This window comes from Lycorma delicatula, chromosome 2 (genome assembly GCF_047948215.1).
Source record: "Lycorma delicatula isolate Av1 chromosome 2, ASM4794821v1, whole genome shotgun sequence".
NCBI lineage: Eukaryota > Metazoa > Arthropoda > Insecta > Hemiptera > Fulgoridae > Lycorma > Lycorma delicatula.
This window is the reverse complement of record NC_134456.1, coordinates 224,786,298-224,813,093: the sequence shown is the minus strand read 5'-3', so window position 1 is coordinate 224,813,093 and position 26,796 is coordinate 224,786,298. Positions and strand designations below refer to the sequence as shown.

Below are 26,796 nucleotides of genomic sequence, written 5' to 3'. Positions count from 1 at the left end.
TATTCATTTAACCAAATATAATGTTGCATCAACACTACAAGCTCGCCGGAATTCCAGCGATAGTCAACTTTTTAAATCACACTTTCATTATTTTCTCTACAATTATTGGTCATATAGTGAATATAATTTCTCTCAAAAAGCATTTCTAACTACTGCTACTTGTTCTTTAAGTCCATTTCAAGTATAACAATTGTAAGACTGATTTAGACATAAAGTGAAAACAGTTAACCTATTTCTGTTAACGTAATCGTTACATTTAATGCTTCTAAATTAGCTGATTTATAATATTTTTTTATCGGTTAAATTTTGTTCGATTTTATAGGTTTATTTTGATTCAATTTTATGTGGACACTTACAATCTGTTCTATAAAGTAGTAATCTTCACATAGCGTCAATGAATTTAGCTGTCTAATACCTTTCATTATGTTAAAGCAATCGTATAATGGAATGTTACCTTTCCATTTCATCGAAAGGTGGTACAATGGGAAGGTTTTTTAACAACAAGCAATTCAGAAGCACAGTGGCAGGTAGTTAGGCTTCTTATGGCAATATGCTTACAATTAAATAAACACGCAAAAATGTTTGTCATTGTTTTGGCAAGTAAATATGTTAAAAATTTCACTATTCAGTTTGGTTTGTAAGATAATGAACATTAGCTTGAAAACCACAGGGATATTTTTGTACTTGATTTTATAAATATATATCTGTGTGTGTCAGAGTAAATTGAATCAGCATTAGATGATGAGGGGTAAGTAGGTGTACCACAATCTATGTGCATTGAATGTACTTAGCTAAATAGTAACCCTGTGGATTAACAGATTTTCAAGAGATGAAAAACCATAAATTGTAGAGAATTTCTGGGATCCTACAGGCTTATTTTTAGTGATTCATTGTCAGTTTATTATAATAATTAAATCAGTTAGCCATCTGAGAGTTTAGTACAATAAATTTATTCTCAATTACTTTGTAACAACTTTTTATAAATGATTTTTTGATTGATAGAAAGGTTTTTGTTTTTGTGCAGTTGATATAAATATTAATATCTAAAAAATACAAAAAAAAAACAGACATATTCTGTAAACTGAGAAAGATGTGATGTTCTTCTCCAGTAAGTTATCTATGAGTATTTTTTCTCTTTTCTTAGAAATCTTCCTGTACTATAAAGATAATTGATTATAACCAATAAAGCATCGGTCACAAATACAGAATACAGTTCAATAATTTTATTTTAGTTCATTTTAAACTGGCTATCAAGAGGGCAATTATTTTAATATTCAGATAATATGATACATTTAAAATAAATGTGTATACGAAATAAGTGATTAATAGATATTTTGTTAAAATAATAAAAACTGCTTCTTCTAAAGGAAAACATCTATAAATTTTGGCCTGCATATTAAAATATTTTAAAGACATTACAATTATGACTTTTAATAGAGAAATTCATAGAAAATGCCACCTTTAAACTTATCACTGACCTTCAGATCATACCTACTAATAAAAGAAATAAATAATAAGGAAGTTGGCAAATATTAACTGATTTAAACATGGAAGAAAAAGCAATTTTTTCCCCCCTAAATAAAATCATTTTCACAATTTGTTACATTCTTCTATACATCCACTTACAATTTTTGATTAAATTTAAAATAAAATATAATCTTCAAATATAATTTAATCTAAAAAATATAATCAACCATCAATTGAAATTTAATCTGTACCTGTACAATTTAAATTTAATCTTCAAATATAATTTTGTTATGATTTATTTCCACTGTAATAATGATTTTTTTTTACTTTTAAGAAAAAGAGATCGTTATTTATAACTTGTAAGTTAGAACATTAATTGGCAAACTTTTACTTTTAGCGATTGAAAGCTTGTTATAGTTCTATTTTAAAATAGTGAAATAAAAGCGTTAGTTACAGTAATTATTTATTTATCAGGCAATTTATCAGGTAATTTTATAGAAGATATCTGTCACTCCCAAAAATTAAATAGTCATTTTCAAAATTAACAAGCCTTCCATGTCAGGCTTAGTATGTAAAATGAAAAATAAAGTGAGTTTCAATTTGCTTTTTTATTGAATTGAATATACAGTTAAACATTAGCTTGTCAAGTTTAATGAAACTCAGATTATATACAACTCTGTAAATGTGCATGTCTTAACTTCTTTCACTACATAACCAAAAAGAATAGTTAGATATTACTTTAAGAAAACGCAATGAGTAGTGGCACTGTCTAATGCCCCTTTGTCTTCTGAATTTTACAAATGTAATGTAAAATATGATTAACAAAATGTTTAATTTGTTATAAAAATAACATTTTTTGCTATAAAATTAGTGTTTTGGGTGGAGTAATATTTTTATCTTGATATTAAAAAAAAGCTTGCAGTTATTTTTCTACTTTATTTCTCACGATATTAATTTCCCAGAACATCCTGTTTGATTTACCAGTAAAATTATAATTAGTATAATTACTATTAGTAATAATATAATAATAATTAGTATTACTTACTTGTGTTCACTTAATCCATTATTCTTCTACATCTTAATAGAAAAGACCTTATTACCTTTACATCTAGTTTATTTTTGTTCAGATTTATTTTCAAGCATTAAAAATATATGACCTTATTGTTATACCCTAGTATCTTATCCTAGTGGTGAAGATGTCACCTAAGTGTCCAGGCTCAAAATTATGGAATTACTTCAGCAAATTTTGGATGGTTAATCATTTCCTACTTTCTGAGACAGTGTGAAGTTAACATTCATTTAGGTTAAAGCTCTCTAACCCACCGGGTTGGTCTAGTGTTAAATGCGTCTTCACAAATCAGTTGATTTGGAAGTCGAGAGTTACAGCGTTCAAGTCGTAGTAAAGCCAGTTATTTTTTACACGGATTTGTATACTAGATCGTGGATACCGGTGTTCTTTGGTGGTTGGGTTTCAATTAACCATACATCTCAGGAATGGTCTAACTGAGAATGTACAAGACTACACTTCATTTACACTCATACATATCATCCTCTGAAGAATTATCTAAACGGTAGTTACCGGAGGCTAAACAGAAAAAGAAAAAGAAAAGGTTAAAGCTCTCTAAACAGATGTAAAATGTCACCTTCCTAATACAAATCTGTTTGCCTACTGCTTTCCTGTGGGGTTAGTTTCCAACTTTCCAATGTGTTGCTTGGGTTGCTAAGGGGGGCATCAAGCACGTTAGATGTTGAGTTGAAGTGAGAGGGGCTAAGTGTTCTCATGTATGGATTTTAATATTGTGTGTTGTAGATTGTAGTCACCACTACTCATAATCATTCCCATTAGCCAGCACTGAAGAATTCCCCAGGATACTTCCTAAAACCTCATAATTATTGTTAGAATACTTGCTTATATTGTGTTTTGATCACTGTAAAGTTGAACTCGCATTAAAATTTCTCATTAACATGATGTTATTATATTTCTATTTTTCTTTTCATTTTTAAGCATTACACTGATCAAAATATCATACGGTTTGTCATGCAATATGTGGTATGGTTGAACATCATGATTTAACTGACAATTATAATAATCTATAGAATAAATGTAACTACGATTCGTTAATATTTTTTTTTATATATATTTTAACATGAAATAATTAAAATGACTGTCAAATATTTCTGATGACATTTACTAAAAAATTGTCTGAATCAATGATTATGTATATCATATATTTATTAAATACATTTAACAGTTAACAATATGTATTTATATGTCATAAAAACTAATTAAATTATGTTTTAACAACATCTGTTAAAATTGCAGGTAACAAAATGACAAATAAAAATAAAAGCTAAAATAATTATCTTTTCAAAATCATAATTTGAATTAAAAGAATATTTATTAAATTCAAATTACAGAATTACAAAAAAATAATTTTATTTTATATCTCACAGAAGAGTATTTACAAACTACGTGTGGTATTTATAACTATTATATTTACAAAGTACAAGTAATTAGACGATTAAATGGATACTATAAAATTGTAAGTAAGCGGTGTCCAATTTATCATTTATCAAATTTAGTAAAAGTACTACTAGATTAATGTATTTCTCTTGGTTCAAATCGGACCCATAAACCACCAACAACATGTTGTAAAATAGATTTCTTGTTCATTTTTATTGGTAATTGTGTTTTCTCGCTTAAAACCACATTAAAAGATGAAAATAATATTGCTAAAAATATCTTCATTTCTAACATTGCTAACCTCATTGCTAAAAATAAAAACAAAAATAAATATATTTAGTTCATTATAGCATTATTACATCAATACAGTTATAGTAACTTAACTAATTTTCAAAAGCCCATACAACCAAGAAAATATCAAACTCTGTATTTGTGGTGAAATTGAGGCCAACTGTGATTTATGACGCTAGAATATATATTACGCTAGAGTCATTTTTAAGTTACAATTCTCTGCTGCAAATGATCAAAATTGCTGTTAACTTACTTGACACATACCCAGCAATTACACTCACATCCTAACTCCCATAGGGGAAGACACACACCTTGTGGTGATCCCAGTTGCCACACCGCCCCCTCTGTCCGTAACCCTAATAGGCTTTACTGGAAAACATCTTTTAGATCCTCTAATTCTGATAACACATCACAGTCATCAGTTTGGTCTCTGTCAGGATGCCATCAATGCAAAATGCCTCGGCAGATATTTCTATTAATGTATTTACACAACTTACTATTACCTTCTTATGGCTTCCTCCATCCACGACCGCCTACCATAATTTACAACCCTCAACTATCAAATTAAACGATTCGTGAAGGAGTCATCCCCATGCCTTCTTCCAACACCAATGTTCTCACATAAAAATTCTTCCCATATCTAACTTCAATTAGACTATGCCCTCAGATCATTAATTGAATGAATCTTTAAACACCAAAAATACTATTCTCAGACCAACAAAAACAAGTGTTGATCGCAACAACAATAATTTTTTCCTACAATTTAATTTATTCAAAGTCCACTTATTTTCTCAAAAATCAAGAAACAAATTCACAAATTTAATATGCTTCTAATGAAAACAAAACCTACCTTTCTCTATTCTGTCCCCTTTCAGGAGCAAAGTCAATGCCTACACCCTCCTATTCCATTTAACTTACAGATCAAAATCAGAATTGATCTTTGCGAGCTCTCTAACAACTTTTATACGTTCAGCTTTGTAACTTGGGCAGACAAATATTTTCATATGTGTGTCATATACCTTGGGCATGATGCACATTATCAATGGTCCTACACTCTGGTCACAAGCCTGAATTATTGAAACCAAATGTTGCCAACCTATCTCAAAAAACACCATGTCCAGAAATAAACTGTGTAATATGCCGATTGGGGGAAATCCACCTAACAACCTAAATACTTATAACATCAGAAAAAATACCATGTAATGGCCATTGATCAATTCATTCCACCTGACCTGCCATAAATGGAAACCTTGATCCTCTATTTCTTTTATGCGCCCAGAGATAAGTTGGCCTACTTTTTTGGCATCATAAAAAAATTGGTGCTCTGTCGCAAGGATATCAATGGGGTTAATTCCAGAAATAACAAGGACCGTCCCTTGAGAGACAGTCCTGTAGGCACAGATAACAGTAGGAGATACAGGACTCAAGAAAATATTCCTATAACATTTTTAACTCATTCAATAAGCCCAGACAGGTGCAGCATACAGCATTATATCTTTGCATAAGCCCTTATATAGAATATGTATGGTTCTGAAAAGCCCCTAATCAGATTTAACTGCTTTTTGTACACTGAAGAAAGCATTACAAGCCTTTTTGGTAGCATATTGAAAGTGCTTCTTCAATTGAAGATTCTCTTCAAAGATAACACCTTTACACTGATTTCTTCAGAATTAGATTCTCTGTAAATTTTTTTTTGTAAATTTTTGTTTGTTTACTCACAATTTAACAAATTTCATATCTGTCAAACCTAAAGAATTGTGTTTTCAGAAGATAATTTTTTGGTTTTTTCAACAATTTTCTCTAAAATGTTCCTGGAGGATGCACTGTTTTATTCAATTTCTCATGAGAAAAGCCATATAAAACCAACATATCTACCCCTTTATTTAAGTTCCAAGAATTTTATTGTGGCTCATTTTTTGAAACAACCCTGGACCAATGTCTTTATCTTCATTTCACTTCTTTCTTCATTTCATTTAAAGGAGGTCCTAAATTTCTTTCCTCTATCTTTGTTAGACACTCTGTGTATTAATATTATTATGCAGGGGAGTTAAACCAATGTAATAAGTTATTCCATAGGTAAATGAATATATTAAATAAATAAAATTTACCTATGCACATCCTTGGTCCTCCTCCAAATGGAAAAAATACTCCTTTTGGAACTTCATCCATATTCTTGAATCTATCAGGATTAAATTTCTCTGGATCAGGAAAATATTGTGGATCCTTGTGTAAACCTAATACAGGTATATGAACGATGGATCCTTTATCTATAACTAAATTAGAGCCAGGCATTTTATAATCCTGAGTACATACTCTAGATAAGAAACCAGCACCAGGTCTTAAACGCATCACCTCTACAAAAAAAGAAAAAAGTTGACAATAGATTAGGTCATTTATTTGTTCATAAAAGTTTATTACATGTTTGTAAAATTTCCAATATAAAAAATTACAATAGAAAATGAATTGCAATTGAAATAAGACGAATGGATAAAATAAAATTGCCAGACTTGCTTACCAGTCTAATAAAATGTTGTTTTGTACTGCATCTTACCTAGCTCATAACTAGATAAATCCCAGCATCATAACTATATAAAGTAGAAACCTCTTAATCTGTCATAGATATATTAAAATGATTTATTCAACAAAGATCAGTAATATTATACATTTAAAAATGTAACTTTGTCAAATAAATCTAATAAATTTAGCACATTAGATATAACCTTTTTTACCAAGTTATAAATTAATAATAAACTAATATTGTTATGAAAATTAATTAACAATATTTGATTTACTTTGAATAATTAAGTATTAGATAGGAACTGCCTAAAAATTTGCTGCTAATGACAGGAATAATTTGTTCCCTACCCCTCCCACCACAGAAACAACATTCACTGCTTAGGAATAATATAATTCTGAAAATTAAAAATCAGAAAAATGATGATTATTCAGAAATGTTGGTTTACTGCCATAACATTTCATGTAAAATTTTGAATATGTTGTTTCAGTGTAATTGGCCAATGAATATTCAGTATCCTTTGAAAAGGAAGATGTAAAGTTCAGTCACATCTTTGGTAATGGAATGGAACACAAGGCGAGAGTTTATTTTCTCACTACTAATCGCAGAGCTTGGATGAATGGACGTTGCTGCTATATTTTTCGTTTATCGAGCAGGTCAGTATTTATTTAGTGGCAGTTATAGATTTTCCTGTTTTATTTATGGACGGAGTTATTATTTGCGTTCCGGTCCTTTAGACCCAGGAGAAATAACTGACCGATGCTGATCATGGGAGACTAGGCGCATATAGTTTTGTCCTCCTGGCGTGATTCCCCTTCAGTTCATCCCCTGAAGTACTTTCGGTGCTAGCGCCTTTCAGCCTAACAGAAATACGCCTTTCGGGAGCCCTAGATTTTGGAGGAAGCAATGTGCTCCCTTTCCAGATGGAGTCTCATATACTGGGCGGGTACATTGAATCTTTCATATCTCAATGAAGAAAAATAAATTGCTAAGCTTATTTTTATGTTATTTTCATTAATTTATAAAGGTTCTTATTACATTGTGATATTATGTTATTTTTTTCTGTAACTTATTGTTATTCTGATGTTTCCCATTCTTTCTTATGAAATAAATAATAAAAAGAATTAAAATATGTTTTTAAGTGATTCTTACTGTTATAATACTAGTTTTAGCTAAAATTTGGATAATGAACGGGGAACATTTCTCTAGCGGACAGAATAGAAAGGTACACTTTTATAGCAATGCAACTTAAGTATTACTTTTGAATTGAAATTAATTCTTTAGATACACTTTTATTTAAATTTCTGTTTGCAATGAGTCGCACAGTGGGATAGTTAGAATTTTTTCACCAATATTTAACTATTTCCAGATGAAGTAGAAGTTTAAGTTTGCACACATGCTTGTAGTCGATGACAATGCACTGTGATAACAAAAAATTCCATAAAAAAATTATTTTTATAGAAAATTTGTTGTTGGCAAATAATGGAAATTCAAACCACCCTGCATGCGTAAGAAGACTTAGATGCAGAGTGTCAGTCGGCAGTGCTTTCTGCTAAGCAAGACAATGAATAGCCTATAACGTGTAGATGGGTTGTACGTATATGGACAGCTGTCAACTACTGTAGGTCAATATTCTTAGATATATGTACAAATGTGTTTCAGTCGGTTATTCAGTTTGCTATGTTATTATATTTCGGAAGAAATCCACCTAGAATTGTGTAGAGTTTCGTAATTATTTATACAATTTGTTTAAAAGCGATAAATTAACATATTTCCCTGAGATTGTGTTCGAGAACTTTCATAATAATAGAACTGTTTAATTGAGACAGTAATTTTTTTTTTTTAATCTAATGAAAACTAAAAAGTATAAAATAAATTTAAAATGTTAAATACACTTTTATTTAAAAACTGAAAAATTAAAAATGCACCGAAATTTCACTATTTGAAAATTATTGAATTAAAGTATACATTTTTTGTAAAAATTTTCCAATACAAATATATTTAAAGATGCACTAAAAAAGGAAAAATAATTTCACTTTATTATTAAATCAAGAATAAATGTTCATAATAAATTCTTTGATTAAATACAAATAACATTTTATATCGATAATGATGATTTATTTTTGAAACACCAGTTATTTTATAATCATTTCACTGATAATTTAATAGAATGAAAGGCGCCCCACGCTTTTATTAATCATAATATAAAATATAAATTGCTATTCATTCACTATACATTATTATAATAACGTAAATGTTGCTGAGAGATGTAATAAATAAATTTCACATAAAAGTACAATAATTTTCAATTAATTTCTTATTATTTGCAGACGATCGGATCATAATTCATAAAACAGAAGACGACCTGCATTATTTTATCTTTCAACTAGGTTAAATGTGTTCTTAGAATACGATCCCTGAATATCAACAGCAAAAACTAATATCATAACATTTCGAAAGAAATGGCCATCAAAATGAAAAATAGTAGTTCGGGTATCTATTTTTTATTATTTGGGTTATCATTCTTGTAAATACAAAAGAACGACTTTACTAGTAGTATACATTTTGTAAGAAAACCTACAAAAAAAATACATTAAAAATAAAATGACTGTGCGATCTGATAAGTATTTTATTTGTACCGTTTAATATTTGTTCCATATATGTCATCTTCTTGAGAGATTCGTAAGTTAGCTCTTGATCCGATAACGCTGAATCGATCTCTTCTTGTAGTCGTCTTTGAATATCTCTGTTAACGGCTAATTCATGCAATGTAAAACTAAGAGCAGCTGAAATCGTTTCACTACCGCCGGATATAAAGACAAATGTTTGACCTGCTATTATATTATCTGAAAAAACTAATAGAAAAAAATACATACATGTGAAATTAGGTACCGCTGTTTGATCGGTTATGAACAATAGTAAATAGTAGACAAAAACGCAAAAAAAACTGTAAAAATTTGCTAAATTTCTTATAGTAATTTATTTTGTGTGCGTGTTTTATTTTGAGATTAATTCACCGCTTAAGCTCGAAGCTTATGCCTGGGATTATGAAATTAAAATTTCACGGCGTATGAAGAAATGTCATGCCTTATCGGGAGTCGAGGCCTTCCTTGGAACCATCTAAAATCTAGATGAGCCCAGATTTGAGCTAAAGGGTGAAGGTAGTATCACTCTGTCATGGAAGTCAGCAACTTTGAAAATATTTTATTTGTGTAGTACTTCAGGAAAATAATTATGATAATTAACTCCCCAACGGTAAGGTAAATAAAACTATTGAAAGGCATCTTTGTTATGGAATATTGTTTTCTATCGATGGACACGTTAGAAAAGCGCTGAAAGAAATTCAATACGTATTAAAATAAATATAAACGATGAAAAATATTATAATCTAATTTTTAATAGTTAATAAAAATATGAAAAACGTTTTTTTTTTAAATGGTATAATAAAAGGATATTCTACATTAAATGTTTAATTCTTTTTTTTGCTTATAAAATGGTAAAAAAATCAAAAAAATCTGATGTGGACACCACATAACTTCTTTGTACTACTATTAAATTACACATATTTTTTATGCATTTATATATTTTATTACGTTTTTTTTTCCTTTTTTTTTATTATTGAATCTTTATTTATTGTAAAACGTTTTTTTACAGAGGTTAATAATTATTAAAAAATCAATGTACTTAAAAAAGAGTTAAAAAAAGTAAATAATGTCGGATTCGTGCCGATGTGCCCCTTTGTAAAATCCAAATACTTAATTAATTAAAATTTTAGTGGACTATAACTCTGGAAATAATGAAAATAACTACCACCACTTATGATACATCGTTGAAAAGCTCTCGATGAGGGCTTATTACGGCAGTTAAGAAAAAGTTCAAAATCAAAATTGTTTTGTATTTTGCGCTTTTTTGGACGCTTTTCGTCCAGTCGATTGGAATCAAAAGAAGAGGTACACAACTAGATGCTACGAAAGTCCTAAATCCGAAATATCAGCATTCTACGGCTAATCGTTTTTCAGTTATGCGATACGTATGTACGTACGCCCAAACTAGCCAAAATGGATTCAGAGATGATCAAAATGGATATTACCGTTGAAATCTGATAACCGAAATTCTTCGCGAATACAATACTTCCTTGTGCTACGAAGTAAAAGGAGAAGATATCATTTATTTTAATATTTACCATCCCCTCCTGAGTTGAGACATGTAACTCATCTTTCCACGGCTTTAAGAGGAAAATAAACTTGTTGCTTTACATTATTTGTCCCGGTCTCTCGTTTCGCATGATGGATGCGAAACATCTGAGTTCAAAGTGTCACCGGACTGTCAGAATGATTTTCTTAAGAGTAATGATGTAATCAGAGATATAAAACCAGTTCCTCGGGTTAACAGAACGAAGATGTCACTAGAAAGACCGGTTTAAAACCATCTGCTTACTCGATCGTTTTTTGTGAACTTAGCATGATGATATACAATTGTGTATTTGACTCTATAAAGAAGACAAAGGAAAAGCAAATCACACCTGACTTACCTTAATAAGTCTAGCGTGAGATACTTGTTATTCTTAAGGATGTATGCGTTATTTTTGAAACTGACTTTTAAGTCGCATCAAATCGCCTAAAACCGTTAGGTTTATGGCAAAATAAAACCTACTACAAATCTCTTAAAATCTATCTACAAACCCTCGAAAAGAATTCTATATTTTTAGTTTACTAAAAAAAAAACTCTAATTATAATATAAATTATTTTGTCAATAAATAATACAAGTAACTTACCGGCAGAATTTGTATCGTATTTTACACGTTTTAAATGCTGAAGAAGCTCTAAATCTTCCGGTTCTGCATTGGGTATATCGCATTCAGAAGTTTGAGTTACCTGACCGTTCACAGAGTTCTTTTTGCCAGATAGAAATTCTAATTCTTTCTGTTTATGATCTAACATTAATTGAAGAAAATCGTTCCTTTTTACATCACTTGATTCCCGATAGCTTATTAAATCGTTGATTAATTTAGGAAAAAAATCATTTACGGTATTATCTACCAGTTTAAGCTTAAAAAATTTTTTTATCTTTGGAGCCGACGTAGTGAGTAATAACTTTACTTGCAAAAATATTGACGGTTTAAAAACCATTTTACTATTTTCTAAGAACGCGTTATTCTTTGCTTCTTCATCATTAAACGCATTCACTTTCAAGCCGAATGCAATAGTGGCGATAATATTTATTATAAGGTTAAAAATAAGATTTCTAGATTCGAAATCTTGGCCCTTTTTCTCTTTCAAATAAACCGTCATTTCATCACAACATTCCTTGATTTGTTTAAACATTAATTTCATTTTACCTGAGGTAAAGGTCGGAGTCAATTTATGTCTGAGAACTCTCCATTTATCTCCGGTAAGATTTTGTATTCCAGAGCTAAATAAATCCGATTCATCAGATTTATGAGTACGATCTTGAAAAAAAGAGAAATCTTTAATTAGTACTTGACTTATTAGTTCAGGATCGCGTATTACTAAGACAGGAGCGTGAAACATAAAAATCCCAAAATATTTTTCATTTTTATATTCGTTATATAAATCGGCGAGTAATTGCACAAAATTTGTTTTCCCTAATATTACATCGGTCATGCTTCCTATAATGGGAAATGAATTTGTACACGGTACACCTTTTTCTTTCCAGTAATTAGCTTTCTTTGATGATAACCAGTAGACCAGATAAACCATCACGATTCCAAGCAAAGCAGTCGTTATCGTGATGAATTCCATTTTTAGAGTGGATCGTTATCTGAAAAAATTAAAAAAATATATTATTAATTTGGGTTGATGATTGATTCATCTCATAAGTGTGAAACTTATGCGTGACAACGTAGAACGGGTAATTTTATAGCGCATGAAAAATGATGTGCCTGACTGCGATTTGATCCTTTCAAATTTTATCCTTTCCGGGTAAAAGGCACTATTATAGTTGTAGAATACAAGTAATTATTTAATTAATGTATATAGGGTTTGCATAGATTTAGTCATCGAGTAATTGGTTGATGATGTTAAAAGTGAAGTGAATTATAAATTGGCCGGGGACTACAAGTTTTTTTCAATCTAAGTTACGCACCTGATTTTGTTGTTTATAACGTTTTATCGATTATATTAAAGTTAGCAAACCTTTAGACAAAGGCAACATCAGTTTAATTTACATCTGACGAAGCGAGTAAAAAGAATAAAATTGGCTATTATTTTCTACCGATGGTACCGCCAGTGGCTATTACCTTGATAATCCATGTCTCTTACTAACAGTTAATAATCTAATTTAAGTAATAAGCTCTCAAGCGTCTTTCATAATTACATGTGTGTCTGTGTGTGTGTGTGTGTGTGTGTGTGTGTGTGTGTGTGTGTGTGTGTGTGTGTGTGTGTGTGTGTGTGTGTGTGTGTGTGTGTGTGAGAGTGAGTGTGTGTGTGTGTGTGTGTGCGTGCTTGTGTGTAATTCAGATATTGTAGTTTAATAAGTTCATCAAAGTTTCCTCTACCTCAAGATAAAACTATTTGTAGATATCCTTTACATTAGTAGATATGCCTAAAATGCAACAGCAGTAGAACATTTTGTACATTAAATCAGCCAAAAAATTTCGTAAAACTGCTTCAACTTTTAAAAAGGTTTAATTTTCTTCATACCAAATTGTGCTGTTGCTGCCTGTACTAATTTTACTGCAAGGCGAATTAATGTTCAACGTATACATTAAAGTGTAAAAAGTAAATAAGATTTTTTTTCGTTTATCATTTTGAAGAGGAAAATCGTGTTATTCTTACGTATTGATAATAATGGAAAAATCTCTTTGCTTTATTTTTTTACTTCCTTTTATGTTTAATTTTTATGTCTGGTTGTTGTTAAGTTCAGGAATTTTTTTCATTATTATCCCACTTGTAACACTTGTACTTGTGTTACACTCGTGCCCCACTTGTACTTGTATTTAATTTACTCATAACTATCTTTACCACTTGTCATTCATCTATATTGATAAACTCAAGGAAAGAGCAGTCGTCACGCAATTCATTTTAATTTTACAAATTTATAAATTTTTACGTTCTTTTTTCTTTTCTAATAATAATCTAAGAAAAATTATTGAAAATAATAATAATTTTATTTATTTATATATTTTCAAATAAATTTACAATGTAGAATCCCGCAAAGACATAAGTCTTATCTCTTACCAGCATGTTCCCGTATTAACATAAATTGAATACAAGTTATTAAGATAGTACAACACAAAAGAATACAAAGAATATATACTTATGTCCGTAGCAACTAGTTAAAATTCTATCAAATACTTAATTAAGGTGGCGTCAGTAAGTAATACAAAAGTGAATAAAAGTTAATTAAATATGATATTCAATTACAGAATAATATTAAATAGATTTTAGTTATTTTAAGCTTAAATTACTTATGAAAAACGTTTACGTAAAGATAGTGTACTTCTAAATTTAGACTGTTCTTGTGTATTACAGATTACATATTATAATATAAAATACAAAAATAAACAATACATAGATAATAATTTTTTTTTTGTCTTCAGTCATTTGACTGGTTTGATGCAGCTCTCCAAGATTCCCTATCTAGGGCTAGTCGTTTCATTTCAGTATACCACCTACATCTTACATCCCTAACAATTTGTTTTACATATTCCAAACGTTGCCTGCCTGCAATATTTTTTCCTTTTACCTGTCCCTCCAATATTAAAGCGACTATTTCAGGATGTCTTAATATGTGGCCTATAAGTCTGACTCTTCTTTTAATTATATATTTACAAATGCTTCTTTCATCATCGATTTGCCTCAATAGCTCTTCATTTCTCACTTTATACACCCATCTGATTTTTAACATTCTCCTGTAGTACCGCATTTTAAAAGCTTGTAATCTTTTCTTTTCAGGTACTCCGATCGTCCAAGTTTCAGTTCCATATAAAGCTACGCTCCAAACATATATTCAAAAATGTTTTCCTGACGTTTAAATAAATTTTTGATGTAAACAAATTATATTTCTTAGTGAAGGCTCGTTTCGCCTGCGCTATTCGGCATTTTATATCGCTCCTGCTTCGTCCATCTTTAGTAATTCTTCTTCCCAAATAACAAAATATTTCTACCTCCATAATCTTTTCTCTTCCTATTTCTACATTCAGCGGTCCATCTTCGTTATTTCTACTATATTTCATTACTTTCGTTATATTTCGGTAGTTTCTTGCGTAGGACTTCGTTCATGCCGTTCATTGTTTCTTCTAAATTTTTTTTACTCTCGGATAGAATTACTGTATCATCAGCAAATCGTAGCATCTTTATCTTTTTACCTTGTGCTGTAACTCCGGATCTAAATTGTTTTTTAACATCGTTAACTGCTAGTTCCATGTAAAGATTAAAATGTAACGGGGATAGGGGACATCCTTATCGGACTCCCTTTTTTATTACGGGTTCTTTCTTATGTTCAGTAATAATAATAACAATGATCTTCCGAAAATGTACATGAAAAAATCATTACTTTAATAATCACTTGTTATACGACTTGTTTTAGAAAAAGTCAGCCGTTATTGAGTGCAACAAAAATACTACATAAAAAGTATTAAAGAAATGAAATAGTATAATTTACGAGATATAATCAATTCCCGATCATCCGAGAGCGAATTATCGCTTCAGAGATCATCCATGATTAGTTTTTTCATTACGTTCCGTTTCTTCATATGTTATTAGATAATTTTCACGAATTTTATACTCTCCTTATTCAATTGTTTAATACATGATCCCATGATCGATTTAATACCTTATTTTTTGTACCGATGGTGAAATTAAATTATAATAACATATCATAGACAAAAAACTAATATTATTACAGAAAGATGAATAGTATATTATTATCTTCAGTTTATGTAAATTTAACACAGAAATAACACTACGATGTTTTTAGCAGTTTTTTTTATAGAATCCAAACTTCAATCACCTATCTGATAAAAACAAGAATAAATATTTCTTTCTTAATATTTTATCTCATTAATTCACACTTTTTTAAAATTTCATTAATATTTTGTCAAATATTACGATTTTTAAGAATAGTTCAAGAAATTCATGTGTGTATATACAATATTTATTTTTCCTTAAAATACAAAAATTAAAATTTGTTAAATATCCTTATATATATTAAAAAAAAAATAATTGTGATGTTTAAACCATAAAAATTAACTCTACGTGAAATACTATAAAGACCGAAAAAAATTCCACATTTTTTGTAGGTTATTATCTCCGCCCTGCTTTGAGATAGTCCTTCCTTCATTAAACGATTATTAGCCTACAGATACCACATGCGACTGCCTGCGTGAAGGGAGCGCATTGAACTCTCTAAAAACTAGATGCATTTCTACTAAACCGAAAGCCACTAGCACCGAAAGGTCTTCAGTTGGCGGACTGAAGGAGAATCTCGTCGAAAGAAGGATGCAAATACCTTGCTAATCTCCCAAAAAATAAACCAAGTAAAAAAAAAAGTATTTCAAAACCCGATATACAAAGGATGGAATGATATCCCCAACTCCGTCCATCTTAAAACCGCATTTATCTATAGAATTTTATTTATTGTTCTTGAATGACAGTAGTTTATAATGGTTTTTTCAATTTAGATATCTTTAAGTTATAGCAATTCAAATAAAGTAACAATGATTTTGTAGTTTTATAATTTCTAAAAGGTCGCTAGAGTAATGCAACAAAAGGACTGGGAAGCGAGGGATTGAGGGACAGCCCTCTCTTGAGTCAGTGTTCTTACGGTCTTGCTCGGGTGGGCGGCGATGAGAAAACAGGGAGACTCCTGATCCCCGAGCTGAGAAGATCGAGACCCGGCGGGGGCGCCCTCCTCTCCGAGGTGCCCCTCTTAAAGGCAATGACAATAAAGGACCTAGTCCTGGCTACTGGGGTGGGGCGGCTGGGAACGGCATAGCCGGGCGTGGCACTGCTCCATCCTGATAGAGGCCATGGCACCTTCCAGGACCGTGATAATACTTAATTGCGTGTTCGGCCCTTTGAGGAGGGGTAGGTGAGATAGGAGGTTTAGTCGGTTGGGCGCAGGCAGATATACGCACTTCTAATAACATCTTGCGGAACCTGTGTCGGAGTCCGACACTTCGCCCGTAAATGGGGTTCCTCCGACTCACAAAATTTTTTTTTTTAAAAGTCGAGTTTACAAAATAAGTGATTTATTAACAGATAGGAAATATTTTATAATATATTTATAGAATCGTAAATAAGAACGTGTAACGACTATCGTGTAAGGATATCACCAAAAAGTTAATTTTTCTACGGCTGTATTATCGTTTGAATTACGCGGCTGGAATCTGTATCATAATGAGGATCATTATGAAATAAGTGTTCAACCGATCAAAAGCCTACTCTTTTCAAACACTGACCGATCAGATGCGGGTATTGTTTGATGTATCAGCTGTTTTTTACTTCGATTTTAATCCAATTTATTAGTTAGCAAGCAGAGGTTGATTTGAAAGTATATCAATAATTAACTAAGTTTCTATATTTCACTGTGTATCCTTATGTTGATTATGTAGGATTCCGAAGAAGAAATGTCTAGCACCTATCAGTATTAGAGAAAAGGGAGAACTTATGACTAATATCCTATTGCCACAGAAATGTATTGTATAATGTATTTTGTGAAAAAATTAAAAAAAATCCGTAAACACTGTATTCTATCATTGATTTAAATCAATACTTTTCAGCCGTAGAAATTATACGGATGCATTTCTCTAGAATGACCGTTAATGCACTCTTGCGCAGTTGACGACACTCGCCAAGACTCCATAATTTAATTCGTGTCATAATTTAATTCGCACTCGTGCATTAATAGCTATTATTATAGGTTCGTTGCATGATGTACAATTATTTTATTGGATTATATATTTAAATTATGTTTTGTATTGTTTTTCAGCATCACTGTAAAACTCAAAAATTTTTTTTTTTATGTTAATTCATTTCTACTTAGATATACGGGCAGAGTGTAAATTTATTTGACGGTTTATCAAGAGAAAATGTAAACTTTTAAGTAAACAGGTGATGTATGTATCGTCTGAATACATTATAACACCACCGTACATTAAACTACACATTTCAATTCGTAGGTGTATATAAGAAGTAAAAATGGACCTAAATTGGATTGTAGGACGACTATTTAAACCTAAAACTTATACATAAGATTTAAGTGTAATTAAACATTTTTGTTTGGAGATGTGTTTTGTTCGGAGTTTACGTTAATTACTAGGACAGCGATGGAAATGTCACTTGTGACATTCGTATCGGTGGCATCGGGGTTGAGGCTTGACTGAAAGATGTCATTGCCGAGTTATTGAAGTTGACCTGCGTTATCTATATAGGTTTCGTTAACTCGTTCATAAATTGTGCTATTTTTAGCTATTTATAGTTTCTTTTTGGTCAGTGATCGTTACGGTTTGGTTTTCTTTGTTCTTGTTGTGTTAATAAGAACTTTTATTTAATATTATTAGGAATATTAATATAGAGGTGATGGTGTCGGATACCGTTCCCGCACCTCTTTCAGTTCTGCGGTCGGCAGTGCGTGAGCGTAAACGGTACGCTGAGGTGTTAAAAGAAAAGCGGGAGGCTAGTTTGTCTCGAAAACAGCCTGAGGTTTTGTTCGTTAACCTAAGAGAGGGAGCAGCTACCAAAACTACAAAGAGATGAAGGACTAGTTTCGGGTCGTCCTTAAACCAAAGAGGTTGAGCCTGAAAATTCGAAACAAATAAGGGGTTAGTCGTCATTGCTGACTACAAAGAGACCGTGCAGGTCGTCTCAGATTCGCTCAAGGTCGGAAGACCTAAACATGAACGACGACCCTAAACATAAAAGGTACCTAAAGATTATTGTGTCTGACATATATCGACGATTTTCTGAGGAAGAGTTAATGACTCTTAATTCGAGAGCAGAACACTCGACTGAGAATACCGAATGAGAAGTCCGAATGCTGACTTTTGTTCTTGTTGTTCGCATTGTTCTTTTTATTTTTATTATTTTTTTTCATTTTAATCCTATCTTTTGAAGATTAACAAAAATTTGCGATAATTTCAATAATACTAGCTTGTATTTCTTAAAAGTCTTTGACAGAAATCGAAAGCAGTACAGAATTAAATGTACTAAGTGAACCTGCGTAAACAATAACTTATCTTAATAACTCAATAGTTACATAAAAAAAATAAATAAAAATAGAATTGTTGCCATCTATAAATAAATTTATGATTACAAGACTACTTTTCAATTTTTTTCTTAATACTTCTAATAATATCCTCAAGAAATTTGAAACGTTTAAAGATATCTCGAATGATACTTGCAAGGTAGTAATTCTATTGATCAGTATACATAACTCAACTAAAAAAGTTCTATATTATTTAAAATTTCAATATTTTCTGAAAAAAACTTCAAATTCGGTGAATATTAGTACACGAAGTTGCTTTTCTTAATACAATCTGATCCAAACCAAAATAAATAGAAAAAAGTAATTCATTCGTACAGTAGGAACGAATAGATAAATGTAAAATAAAAGTTACTAACATGAATGATAATGAATTTCGTATCATACGATAAATGCCATATCTGATTAGGACTCCAAGCCGGTACCCCCAGATTAAAGGCGAGAGGCTATCTAGAGAGATAGCCTCTCGCCTTTAATGAAATAATATTGTCCGTGACAGAGGTCACAAAATAAAAAAAATATATTTATATATCTCCAAAATTGGTTCATCTCCTGATGAGTAAAAACATAAAATACATGTATATTTCTGTGTATTATTATTTTTCAAATCGTCTAAAAATAATCTAATTTAAGTGTTTATATTTGAATATGTGTTTCTAAGTATATGTTTATACAACGGCACAGAGAACAAAATAATAGATGAGTACTTGACAATAATGATTTGTATATTTATCAATATGTACATAAACCTTACATTCAAGTTAAAATTATTTATTTATTTATGTTGTTATAAAATACTATTAGCATAAAAATGTTCCTATAATAGAAAGGAAGTACTTACTTGTAATGCGACAAATATTTAATGAATTACTTCTCTAAGATATTTTCTAAAATAATTGATAACACATAAACCATTAATATAATAAATGAAACTTTTACTCGTCAAGCGCTGTTGATCTCAGCTATTATTTAACTGAGCGTTATAAATACTTTTATACTGTCTTATAAGAAAACAAATTTGCGACACGTGATCATTTACATACTGTCTTTAGGTTCTTGGAATTCTGAAGTTTTAAGAAAAGTTAAAATGCACAGACTGCAGCCTCTTAACAAAAATTAATAATATTTTATACATTTTATCGTTCTATTATAATTTTTTATATTACATTTGAGTGTTTGTTTTGTATTTCACTTTATTTTCTATAATCTTACTTAAATATTTCATACATGCTTGTAATATATTAAAGAAAAAAAATTATTTATTACGTTTTAGTCATTATTAAATGATATTTTTATCAAATTTTACATATATATATATATATATATATATATATATATATGTATGTATGTATGTATATAATCTGCTTATTCTTTCTTTTTTTCTTTTTTTTCCTGTTTAGCCTCCGGTAACTACGTTTAGATAATTCTTCAGAGGATGAATGAGGATGATATGTATGAGTGTAAATGAAGTGTAGTCTTGTACATTCTCAGTTCGACCATTCCTGAGATGTGTGGTTAATTGAAACCCAACCACCAAAGAACACCGGTATCCACGATCTATTGAATCTGCTTATTCTTGATATGAAATAAACAAACTGCGAGTGTAGTAGTGAGTGTATATACACCACACTACTACACGCGCCGAGCGCTGTTGTAACTACCGGATGTTTAAAAACAAAACATCGTTGTTTATCAACTTTAAAATAACTATAAATTCTCTTATTCCTTACTGGATATTTTTAATCTTCTTTTAATTGTAATTCTGTGTTTCAGTACTTTTTTTTGGTACGCACGACTGTGTGTGTATATTCGATATTGTGAGATTTATTTACTGTGCGTTATTACTAATTGTTGTCAGATTTGATAGTGTGATTAACCTGTATATGTGTATTCAAATAGTTTATCAATATGGCTTATAATTCAGGAATATCTTTTAATATGCACAGAAAGAGGAAACATTTGGTTTGTTCGGTTTGGGTTGTTTACATTAATAATTATATTTATCTTTTTTTTTACATTTTGTTAATAAAAAGGTATTGTAAGCATAAGTTTTTTTATTTTTAAATAAATACGAGGTTATTCAAAAACACACTATTTATTTTAATTTATTTATTTTATTTTATTAATTTTTTTAATTTTCATTATTCATTTTGCAGATTACTGGTCCTTTCCTTTTCAAAATACTTCCTTTCCCCTTTACACGCACTTTTCCCAGCGGTGTTTCCACTTCGCGAAGCAATCCTGGATAGTTTCATTTGAAATGGCCTTTAAGGTCAGTGACGAATTTGCTTTAATGTCATCAATAGTTTCAAAACGGCGTCCTTTCATCGCTAATTAGAAAAAAAGAAAAAATCATCGCTTTCATCGCTAATTGGAAGTAAGAAAAAGTAGCAAGGAACCAGGTCTGGCAAGTAGTGAGGCTGAGGGAGGGCAGACATCTGATTTTTGGCACAAAACTGATACATTGACAAAGCTGAATGAGCGGGCGCATCGTCGTGGTGAAGGAACTATGAGTTGTCTCGCCACAACTCTGGTCTCTGCGGATTTTTTCACGTAACCCTTGTAAAACGCCTTGACAGTACGTACGGTTCACAATTTCAACTTGAGGCGAGAATTCAAAATGCACAATTCCATTAAAAACGAAAATACTTAAAGCCAGATCGTTGATTTCTGAACGCGGGTGTCAACAGTTAAAATTGAAGGCCTTCCTGGTCGAGAGTCAACTTCAGTTAACTGACGACTACTTTTAAATCGTGAAAACCATTCGTCCCAGATCATCACTCCGTAAATTTTTTTTCAAAAGTGCAACTTTTGAAAAAAATTCTGTGAAAAGTTTTATCGTTCTCTGAAAGTTTTATCCCAATTTCATGCAAAAATCTACGTTGTATCGTTGCTTCCGAAAATCACACATTATAAAAATAGCTACTAACAGTTAAACACTTTGCACTCAAATAACAATAACACGAAAACTAAACGAGATATCAAAAATCCAAGAACATGTGGTTACATAGAAGGTATGAGGAACACATTTCGGTCAATCACGCGACACTAAATATATCCTTTGGCGCGTAATTAAAAGTTTTCGGTTATTTTCTGAACAGGCCTCGAAAGTATAGAAGTACCATGCTTCTTAACATGAACGATGATATATATATATATTAATCCTTTTTCTTCATAATATTTCTGTCACCATGGCAACAGAATTACTATTAAATAATATTATTAATCTTTTTTTCTTTAATGAATATCTGTAAAATACTTATCATTCCCACAGACATGGGAATGCGAACGCGTCGAGGGTCCAGCGGGCGGAACTTTCTGGTTAGACGGTCGGGCGAGCCCTGACCAGCTAGTTTATATCTAAATCAGACGATTAAAGCAGATAGATTTTACAAGGTAAATTTACACTAGTTACATTAACATCCGCTTCGCAGCCACTTGATCTAATCGTACTGAATCGATAGTTAAAATCAATCGGATCGATAGTTAAATCTTATCGATCCGCTTCCCTTGCTCAAGAGTTCGGTTTGTATCTCCGACAACTTAACAACTTATATTAATGTTCTGTATATAAAATATAGAAATACAAATATTTGAAATTAACAGTGGAATATTCTATTGTCACCCGACTTCGTCGCTGTGTAAAATTTCACCGTTGTTTTACGTCAGGTAATGAGTTTAAGTAAGACTGCAAGATTTCAAGTTCATGAAAAAAATTTAATAAAATTTTATTGCGTTGTACAGAAAAAACAATTCTTCATAGTTTACGTGCTAGTTGATGAAAGATAGTGTAATTACTCGCTTTCCCCAACGAACTATAACCTGTTTTTAAAGTATTTTCTCTTGGTTGTCTATAACCAAAGTTATTAATTTCAAGGACCTACAAGACTTCAATATAAAAGCAGCAATGTTTAATGTTAGTTTAAAGGATTTTTTGCGGATTTCCAAAGAATTTGTGGAAATCGGTACTGTGCCCGGCCAGATTTTCTAAGCGTGTGTCGTAGGGAGAGGAACCAACTTTTCTTTACTTTATGGAATCTCCTGAACAGAATTCTGCAATATTTATATATGCGAGTATAATTATCGGACGCAAATTTTTAAATTGATTTTGACAAAACTTGGTGAAGGGAAATACTCTATTGGGAATAGAGAGCCCTATTGATTTTCTAGCTAATCGGTTCACAGGAACCAGAGATAAAGCAAAAAACTGGGTTTTTGGGTACGTTTACAAGGTTTTCATGTTGTAACTTGAAGAGTGACATGTTAGAAAGCCAAAATTAGATTTTTTCAAGCACCACCAGGTGCAAGTGGTTTCCCAATAGTCCCAAAACATCAATTTTGTAGCCCAAAATAGGATTTTGCGAGAACCGCCAGATGCGAGCTAGTTTCGCTAGAGTACTTCAGTTTCGTAATAATCCAAAATTTTATCTGGTATAACGGAAAGGGGTGGTATTCAAAAAATTAATTTTGAAGTTTTAATCGTTTTGGGTCAATTTAAACCTTTTCTTTTATTGTGAGTGCAGCTCCAAAAGTTTACACAAAGTTTAAGTAACTGAATCTTCATTTTTTTTTTATTGTAGTATAAAAAATTACTTTTCTTGATTTTTATTATTGGTGAGCGACTACTGAAGTTTTGCAGAGAACATTTACATTACATTGCAAGTATTTATTTATTTTTTTGCGGTACAAATTTTTAAAATTATTATACCTTTACTGATATTTTACCAGAATTTTATTTTGTTTAATTAAGCTACGGTAAATGTTTACTGTAATTTTGATATTCTACTGATTACACTTGTTTTAATCTATTTATTATAATTTTATACTAATCCTATATTTTCAGTAACATAAAATTTTGTGATTATTTCACCATTGCTATGTTGTATTTCCAGAAAAGCTTTGATTGAAATGTAAAGAATTACAAAATTAATAATACGGTATATGAATCTGCGTAAGTGACAAATTACTTACTACTGAACAAATTAATAAAATTAAAAAACAAATTTTAACAAATTAATTGCTACTGATTATTTGGATTAAACTGAACCACAATATTATGTACATTTGAAAAAAACTTCTATATAATCTTTGAAATACATAAAAACGAACACGTTTTACAAATAGATTAATAAACACGTGTGGCTTTGGCAAAATTTATTTAATTTAAACAGCAGAAACATTAGAACTCAGAATAACAAAAATTTTTTACCTTGCGAAAAGTTCTATATCCGATTGGGTTGCAAACCCCAGTCCTCCGAATGAAAAGCGAGAGCCTACCAACACGGAGATGGGCGATAATAAATACTTAAATACCATCAGTTAATATTATAAGTTATTTTAATTTATTACCAACTGAAATACACTAGAATTTAAAAAATACAATAACATTAACAAAACTGCAAAAAACAACACTAAAACATAAAATACGATAATATTATTTAAAATAATTTTTAAGTTATTATTATCAGATTTCGGTGACAAAATCAATTTATTCGCCCTTAAATTTGGGTTGTCTTAAAGAAATCAAAATTTAAGGAATTAAAAATTATTATTTTTTGATTTATTTAGGTTTTATTTCATTTTTAAAATTTAATTTTTAATTAAAATTACTTTTTTTCTTGACAAATCGCTGTACCCAAGAGACTAACAGAGGTTTGCGTTGTTTAAAGTATTTTTCAGTGCTATTTTTGAGTTGGTGGTCGAGTGTCTACCTTCTCCAGTTTCACAATCTTCCAGTCTGAAAACTGTAACAACGGTTTTGCGCCCTTACTGTACCAAACAGATTTATTAATGAAAAGAAACTTACCGAATTCTTCAGCTAATCTATAATGCACGGCATATATTTTTTATTTCAAAATTTACATATAATTTCCTTCAAATATCGAACGAGAAATTTTTATTATTAGAATAACATAAGGTCTCTTATAATTATAAAATACAATAATTGCTCTGTGTGCAGTTATATATGTACCTATTTTGATTTCGACAAAAATCTAAATCTGTTTATCTCCTAAAAGTAAAAAAAAAAACAAAAAAAAACAAACAAAAAAAAAGTAGTATTTATTTTTGGAATCGGTAAAAAAGAATTCAATTCAAGTGCGGATCGCTGAATGTGTGTTTTTGATTGCACGATGACTTTGTTTACACAACAAAGTAAGAGATGAGTTCTTGTCGTTACAGGACTTCACATACATAAACTAAATAAATTATTTATATAATTATATAAGAATTTCATTTAAAAGTTTTTATTAATAGAAAAAATAAATTTAGTTTTATAAAAAAAATGTTGAACGATTTACTTCTTTAAGATAATCTCATTAATTAAATAAATTAAATAATTAAATTAATTACCTGCAAACGAACTTAATAAATAATCAAAGCAATCTGGAAGATGCAGCTTCATCAACTGTTAATTCAGAAAAGCGTTCATTACATGAATTACCTGGCTTTTTAAACCTAGGATTATTAGAAAAAAAAAAAAAATTTTTTTTACGGATTCACTATCGCGTTGGTAGGCACTTTTAATTCTAGTTCTATGAAAAGTGGAAAAGTCTTAAGGCATGAAAGCCTCTTAAAAGATGTGAATAAGTATTTAACAGAATGCTTATAAAAAAATATTTTTAGAGTATTTTCTTAAAATAGTTTAAAAAAAGTAATTTCTTGGAATAAATAAAAGATGTATTTTTCTCAGAAGCTTGTATACATAACGTTAATTTAGTCCGCAAATGTATTAAGTGAATTTTTTATCGGTTTTTTTATTATTATTTGCACATTGACATGTCTATATCTTACTTTTTTGTTATGAAAGAGCGGGCATCAACAGCTATTAGCATTAGCCCACAATATCTTATTATTTAAATTTTTTATCTATCTATTTATTTTTACATATATTTTTTTTAACAAATATGTATTTTTCCATAAAAGTTACATTCATTTTACGTACGAGTCGGATAAAGTATACAGAAAAATTACGTTTTTCTGTGGCAAATTATTCCTGGTTGAATTTAAACAATTCTGACTCGTGGTAATTTATCGCGTAATCGAAGTAATAAAAGATGCTACTAAAGGAGAATATTATTTTTCAAAAACGATTTTATTTTTTTCGACGATTGAACTTATATGGGAGTAGTATTTTTTTTATTAACGATTATTAATAAGAGATATTTATATGTAAGCCTGAAATTTTAACTGAACTTTCCTAATGATCATTATCCGATCTTAAAACTACATTCAAGATTTATATGTAGATTTGGTTCTACAATAATAAGTGAACAAAAATTTTCTTGTTATAATGTTGTAAAATGTAAATTTCACTCGACTATCGCAGGCGCTTATTTTGGTAAAATACTTTTATTATGTAAATCATTAAATCAAACAAAAAGATGTTTCTGAACGAAACGCTAGTTCAAAAATTACTAATAACTTAGTACCGAATAAACATGACAATCTCATATCGACTATTATTTTTTTTTAATTTTTAGATTAATAGTTTAATTTGTGCACGCTTATTTTTCTTCAACTGTATACTCTCCTAACAATTATAAACTCCCAAAAAAATCCGACTGATATACGTAAATGCCAACTTATTGCAATGACTTTTGTAATAAAATAAAATTGTAGTATTAAAAAACATTTACATATTTGTAAAATATATGTTAAACCTGAAAAAATATCATATATAATGTATAAAACTATATATACTTTCGTAAAACATTTCATATCCTATCGATAGGGAAACCTACTGGGATCCTATTAGGGATCGGGACTGCAGACGTGACTTAACTAAATACTAATAAAATAAAATCTATGTTGAATCTGAAAAAAACATACACA

General features: G+C 30.2%; 2 protein-coding genes across 3 annotated transcripts in view; one reads left to right on the top strand and one right to left on the bottom strand.

Moving 5' to 3' along the window:
* The window catches only part of LOC142320079 (uncharacterized), a 138,075-nt gene that overhangs the window by 70,391 nt on the left and 40,888 nt on the right, over positions 1–26,796 (top strand). The window lies entirely within an intron of this gene.
* LOC142319700 (putative cytochrome P450 6a14) lies at positions 3,828–25,463 on the bottom strand. 2 transcript variants are annotated; one of them, XM_075357274.1, is made up of 5 exons: positions 25,315–25,463; positions 11,513–12,519; positions 9,377–9,592; positions 6,331–6,576; positions 3,828–4,239 (listed from the first exon to the last, which is right to left on the bottom strand). In XM_075357274.1, the coding sequence occupies exons 2-5, from the start codon at positions 12,498–12,500 to the stop codon at positions 4,067–4,069; spliced, it is 1,623 nt and encodes a 540-aa protein (XP_075213389.1). In that variant the 5' UTR covers positions 12,501–12,519; positions 25,315–25,463; the 3' UTR covers positions 3,828–4,066. The 2 variants fall into 2 exon arrangements, with proteins under 2 accessions (XP_075213389.1, XP_075213388.1); XM_075357273.1 differs by lacking the exon at positions 25,315–25,463 and adding an exon at positions 19,805–19,961.